The following is a 7,500-nucleotide window of genomic DNA, read 5'->3' on the forward strand; positions in this document are numbered from 1 at the left end:
TTATTCCTTTGATGTTTTACTTTCATTATAAACGTGTCTACATATGTGGGTGTGTCCGTGTCTGTGTGTGTGTGTGTGTGTGTGTGTGTGTGTGTGTGTGTGTGAACAGATAATAATAATAATAATAATAATAATAATAATAATAATAATAATAATAATAATAATAAATGCCTAGTTAGAATACCAGGAACTGGGTCGCTTGGTTTCTGATCTTAACTGATTGAAAGTGTTATCATGTAAATTGTTTTGTGTTGGTATAAAAGATGGGCTACAGCAAATATTCTGCTCAATTCCACAGATTTGTTTGTCAGTTGCTTGAGTGGCTAACAATATGTACATCTCTGATCACGAGCAGAAGTAGTGGGGGAGCATCATAGCCATTTGTTGAGAGGAATTCTTTGGGCTTTGAATAGTTCAACTCTGCAAACATGGGTGATTCGTTCGACATCCTTAACAATCTTCATTCAGGGTCCTTTTGACCAAGATGGGCTACTTCACCTGAAGAAAATTCTACTTGAGCGCCACCTGCAAGGTCATGTGCTGTTTATTTTGATATGAGATCACCATGTCGCACAAATATCGTTGTGATGCATGTGCTTGGTGTACCCCTATCAGACGGGTAGTCGTGATTTTTAATATTGGGCTTCCTATATTTGTATCCCAGTGTCACTTAGATGGCATGCGCTGCTCTCTCACTCAATAATAATAATAATAATAATAATAATAATAATAATAATAATAATAATAATAATAATAATTTTAGCGTTTTCGTTTTGAATTTCTGTCCTGAAAGGTTAAATGTTTGGGTTAAATTATTGTCAGTGAGAATCCAGATTTGATAATAAAAAAAAAAAAAAATGAAAAAAAAAATGTTTTTAATTAAATTTCTGATTATTGTTTTTCAAATAATTATCATATTTTCTTCGTCCTCTCGTAAAAACACGTTGTCCTTGTTGCTGTTTTTTCTTGTATTCTCTTCATATTTCTTTTAAAATTTGTTATTTCTCTTGCTTTTATTATAAAATATTTATTCATTTTCATTGTGTAATGTTATCAATATTCCATATAGAAAAGTTGATGATATTTAGAGGCACGAAATGTGTAACCATATTCATTATCGACATTATCATCATCATTACCATCGTACTCATTAGCATTGCGAACTTGCTCGGCGGATTTGTTTTTGAAGACGCTGATCGTGTTACCAATGGGTTACTGTTGCAGCCATCAATACCACACGTGCGAAAACATACGTTTTTCCTTTTTGTTGCTGTAATATTTTGTACCACACAATTCTCTTCGTAATAAGACACTGTGCAATCACGAGCAAATCGAATTTGTACACCTGCAATGATGAAATAGCTGATGGTTAGTTTAAAATATCACATTCGATATGTTTTTAAAAAGTTAGAAGACATATTCAACATATATAATTCATTCATCTACACTATACGTACCAGGCAAGACAAACACAAATATGAACTCGGTGGAATATGAGCTCAGAAGATAAAAGTCGCATGAAATGTTACAAAGCATTCTGTCCTGTGTGATAATAATGCTGGCAGGTCACCATCGTAATGCAAAGTCGACATTGCCGGAAATTTAAACTATTGAATCCTCGTCGAGAATCGATGGAGATCCACCAACATCACACCTAACATGTACTGAGAGAAGCAGACATTGAAATTTATGTATTGTTACGGCACTCCGTCGGTTACGACGACGAGGGTTCCAGTTGATTCAATCAACGGAACAGCCTGCTCGTGAAATTAAGGTTCAAGTGGCTGAGCACTCCGCAGACACGTGTATACTTCACGTAGTTCTCGAGGAGATTCAGCGTGACACAGAGTGTGACAAACCTGATCCTTTGTAATATTTGTACAACAGAAACAGGCAGTAAGAGTGAGAGAAAGTTGTGCTGGGGAGTACAGCAGGGTTCTCACCACCCCTACCGGAGCTTTAAGTGTTTTCGCTCAGTAAACACTCACAACGTCAGGTCTGGGAATCGAAACCGCGATTGTATGACCGTGAGTCCGCTTCCCTATCCACTGGGCCATTGCGCCTCCACAGACATCGAAATAGCGAACGGGTGAAATGTGAGTTATCAGGCAGGAAGAAGATAATTTTATCAAATACTCAAGTATACATTGCGACGTTAAGTGCGTTGCAGTAAGTTCTGCAGACACGTGGTGTTAGCTTGATTTTCTCTTTTATAGACTCGCACATCTGTAACACCACGAACTGAAGTTCATTCAATCATTCATTCATTCATTCATTCATTCACACACAGACACAGATACACACACACACACATACACACACACACACAGACACACACACACAGACACACAGACACACAGATACACAAACACCCACACGTACACGAATACTCACACGTGCCCGCACACATACGCACATACACTCGCACACGCACACAAACACGCATACACACAAACACACACATACACGCACTTATACACAAACAAGCACACCTACGCGAACACGCACACACACGAACACGCTCACACACGCACACACACAAACACACACAAATACAAATAAACGCACACACATACACACACACATACACATGGTAACAAAATATACACGCATACATTTACGCAACAAAATTTACACTGTAGCAGGCGGTATGTGGTCAGGTGATTACCTGCTACTGTATGAGAAGAATAATGGAAAAAGACGGTTCGATGCGTTCTTTGATTTTCGTTTTAACATCACTCAACACACTTAAAAAGTAGCGTGTAGTGTTGTTGGGTTTGCCTTGATGCTGTTGGTGTCGAAGGTGACATTGTTGTTGATGTTGTTCGTATGTGGTTTTCCGATTCGTTTACATTAGTCTAATTGAATCTTTATACATACATCTGTGTTTCGTAGATGGTGGACTTCATAAAGATTTTTATTAATATATACATTTTTTATAACTCAATCAGCGAAAGAAAGGATGCACCAACTTCAGTGAACTTTCTAACAACTGGTAGAGGTTTTGGTGTCGGTGGTTTTGTTAAATTGAGGGATAGAACGAATACCACAAAATCCACAGACTAAGGGAACACGACGGTAACGATAGCAAAGCATCGTGGGTATGGTCTGAGCGAGGTGATTTGAAGAGTATCACCGAAAGCCTGAACATTGCTCTCGCTATCAGGTCACTGAAGTATAACATCTATAGAACTTCCGACAGCTAGAAATGCAGACTCTGTGGAAAAATTGTGGAAAATGTGACTCATTTTGGTAAGTGGGTTTGAGAGTCTTGCACAAAAAAATGCAAACGCTGCCACGATAAAGTGAGTACCTATCTTCATTGGCTCTTATGCTGTAAATACCAATATAAAGTAAGAGAGAACTGGTATGAGCGTGTACCAGGTAAAGTAATGCAGCAGGATGGAATAGTAATGACGCTCTGGGACTTTGATTTTGAGACGGATCGTGTAATCGAACGTCGTTGGGCAGATATTGTTATATCGAGTGAGAGAGACAAATACTTTCAGATCATTGATGTAGCCATACCAGATGACATGAATGTTGTTAGTAAAGAGGTTGAAAAAAATCAACAAGTACTCCGAATTGAAAGTGGAAATGGCAAGACTGTATGGAATGCGAGAGGGTAATGTAAAACAGTGGTAATCGGAACGTTGGGCTCAATCACATTGAAACTTCAAGACTTCTTAACTTAAGGCAACTGAAAACCCCGTGTAAGATTGATGTGTTGCAAAAAGCAGCCTTACTGGGCACTCCACTGGCACTTAATTTATCGATCCCGGAAGCATGAAAGGCAAAGTCGACCACGGTGAAATTTGAACTCGAAACGAAGCGACGGGGTAATTTAATGTAGTTTCATTTTATGTTCCACTTAGCAAAACATGGTTGCGATTTTTACATGCAAAATCTCGGGGATGATACAATGGTGATGGTGGCAGCAGGAGAGACATAAAAAGAAGACGAAGGCTATTTACGGTTGGCTATAAATAAAAGATTATTTTATTGTTGCTGATGACGTTGCTGATGACGATGTATGATTCGCCAGTGATTATACCGATGTAGATTATAGATATACGTAAAGGTACGCAATAAAATGTCATTCGGGTGGTTTACCTGCAAAAGTCGTTTCCCTCAGTATTAGGCAGTACTTGGAGTTGGGTACCTCCGGACATTGCGTTGGCGATGGAGGAGACTGCTCGCATTCTCCATAAAAGCTGTCCATTCTTGAATCACAACGTGAACATCGGATCGTGCCTTGTACAACTGCCAAGTAGAAAAAATAGAAAGAGCCAATATAGACAATGTATACATGTGTGCATATATATATATATATATATATATATATATATATAGGGAGAGAGAGAGAGAGAGAGAGAGAGAGAGAGAGAGAGAGAGAGAGAGAGAGAGAGATAAATATATATAGAAGCACGATATATTCGTGAACAGAGGCGTTCGTAAGCCGAGGAACTACTGTATATATATATATATATATATATATATATATATATATATATATATATATATATATATATATATATATTTGTATGTATGTGTGCATGTATGTGTATGTATATATTGCATTTGTGTGTGAATGCCGGTGCATACTTATGATTTCATTACATGTACAAGAGCGTATTGATATTTATGTACCGATAAGGTACACACGCCTCATACTCGAACAGCGTATTGTAACTCGTTATACGCATAAAAAGTGTATGTACGACTAAATTTGAGTACGAACAAATTGAAGGGAAATTTCGAACATAGGTGAATCTGTTAGAATTATATGTGAGTGCGCCAATAGAAAATTGCTTATGAATTCATATGTTTGTGTGTGTGTGTGTGTGCGTATGTGTGTGTATGCGTTTACCTATGCTGGTATATAATGATTAGCGAGAGAGAAAAGGTTATAAATAAAAATAGAAAAGAGAATTTATAGAAATCACGGGAATAGAAAGGTAAAGGAGAGAAAAAAGAATCTATAAATGGTTCGTGCGAACAGGTTGAACAACATATGAGAATGGTGAAAGAATGTAGCGAAAAGTTCTTTAAATTAAACGTATAGGATATCATTGGTTTCATAAATGTAATCAACATGTTGCAGCCGCATATATATATATACACATACATATATACACATACATATACACATACACAATATATATATATATATATATATATATATATATATATATATATATATATATATATATATATATATATATATATATATATATATATATATATATATATATATACACATATATATATATAAGGTTGAGGAGGGTATTGAATTTAACCAAACCCAAAAGATACAGGTAATAATGAGTAAGTGCTGTATACCGACTAGTTATGCCCCAGTCATTGGATGAACAGGATTGGGGATTATAAGTCGTGTATTACCGTGTGTATGTATAAATATATAAAAGGATAAAGAGAGCAATGGTAAAGTTGGAAATATATTTTATGGATAGAGTCTTACAGCTCTAAGACTCTATCCATAAAATATTTCAGGTTCAATCTATTTGCGTATCACGTTTTGAAAGTATGTCTTATATTTCTTCAATTACAAAATATATTTTGCGAGTGGAATTTGCTAGTCAGAAATTGTACGGAATTGCGTCATATTTGCATACTTGTATATATAAGTATATGCTTAGGTGCGTGCTTTCGTGTGTATGAATATATATGGCTGTCCATGTCTGAGCTTACCTTTGATTACGTTCTATCGTTTAGCGTTCCTTCAAGTATAATTTGATAAAAATACGTATCGTTGTAAAAAAGTAAACACTGGAATGGAAGTGGTCAGTTAGATATTTGAGGTACGTACACCATCATCGTCGTAGTTTGATATGTGAAACCAGAAAGTGAACGAACTTTTCTCTTTCATTTACGTCAGAATTTAAAATACGTCAATACGGACGGTGTATGTTCAAGTCTTTTTCATTGTGTACAGTTTGGAAGATATTTTTCTATTTCTCAAAAGACGATACGTTATGCTTTTGAGTGATTTGGTTGTGATTTATATCACGTTAATATCCTATCCAGACAGACCCTCTTGAAGTTTCTGGTTTATGTTTTCCTTCTGTAAAATATTCAAATTGCAGAATCGGATAGACACTGTAACTGCCACCCGATAAATTTCACCAAAATTTAGTATCCGGTGCATACGTAAGACACGAACGACCGTGAAAAGGTTAGGTTTGTCTGCATTGGCAAGTATTGAAGAGGAAAATGAGTAAAAATCGGACATATGAGTAAGAGACCCATCGTGTGGCGGGAGAAACTCTGTTTAACTTATCGACTTCTTGAAGTATTTCCAAATGTTTAATTGTTTAAAATTTCTTGGAATTCATCAATTCTTGCAGAATAATTTTTATTCATTACATTCAAAATACATTTTCTTTCCAAACTCATTAACGTATGTATATCCCTGGTGGAGACATCGCTGCTTTTTAGTAGCAGTCGAGAGTCTAACTCTGACAAGCCCAGGGGAAGCCGAAATCACGTGAACTGATCACTTGATCTAAACATGAGGGTTTAAATGCTCGCAGATATTATATGCGAGTTTCTCTCGTGATGCATGTCGCAATATCATGTGTTCCAACACAACAGCGATTATGTGAGGGGGAGTATTACGATTTCGTATTAATACTGCTTCTGTCGGTAATAATTATTCTTTATACTTTATTAAATTCTTGTATTAGGTTATTATTCAACCAACAGGCATTAGACGCCTTAACCTCTGGAGATTGTATTACATTAACTAGTATTAAACCTAAGTGTTATATAATTACATACTTGTTTATTTAACGCTTTCACTAATTGTTCACTCTAATTGTATTAGATAACGTGATTATATACCTTAATTAAATCTAATTTAATAAACTCTTTCAATATTCTGTTATATTAAACACTATTAATTATTTACACATTTAAATGTCTCATTGTTAAAATTATAGCAAATTAAATGATTAAATTCTAATGGGGATATAGTAGGAAACTGAATTAACGTATAACATGTGGTCGGGCGTTTCTATCTAAAAGAGTTTTTCGGATCAATATTCACATGCGATTTGTTATAGATTTTCTTTGATTCGAGACCCACTCTTTCCAGAAAGAATCATTTCACGTATTCCTGGAAGATCATAAATTTTTATAACCTCAATATATATACATATATATATATATATACCGTAAATTCCAGTGATTTAATGACAACACATTTCGGTCATCAGCGTAATGAAAATACCGTTTAATTTGCCGTTATAATCTGAAGTGATATTTTTTCCCATAATAGCAAATTCTTGTTACAAGATACAATATATAACGTTTATAACTTTTAATCGTAAATTATTTTAACTTCAAGTACAAAAGGCCGCTGCAAAAATTGAACCATACAGTTTACACGTGATTGGTTTGCTCAGGGAATTTTGTACACGAAAACATGAAACGTACGTATTTCTACGGGACGAAAACCATTTGTTTCATTCCATTTGT

General features: G+C 35.5%; 1 protein-coding gene across 1 annotated transcript in view; it reads right to left on the minus strand.

Moving 5' to 3' along the window:
- Window positions 1–778: 778 nt before the first annotated feature.
- LOC106875585 (uncharacterized) overlaps window positions 779–7,500 on the minus strand; it is a 254,908-nt gene continuing 248,186 nt past the window's right edge. Inside the window, exons 2-3 of the mRNA XM_014923801.3 lie at window positions 4,114–4,263; window positions 779–1,345 (exon numbers count right to left, since the gene is read on the minus strand). Coding sequence (XP_014779287.1) covers window positions 1,038–1,345; window positions 4,114–4,263 — 458 coding nt within the window. The 3' untranslated portion in view covers window positions 779–1,037. The remainder of the gene's footprint in view (window positions 1,346–4,113; window positions 4,264–7,500) is intronic.

Source organism: Octopus bimaculoides, chromosome 24, assembly GCF_046866305.1.
Source record: "Octopus bimaculoides isolate indiv1 chromosome 24, ASM4686630v1, whole genome shotgun sequence".
NCBI lineage: Eukaryota > Metazoa > Mollusca > Cephalopoda > Octopoda > Octopodidae > Octopus > Octopus bimaculoides.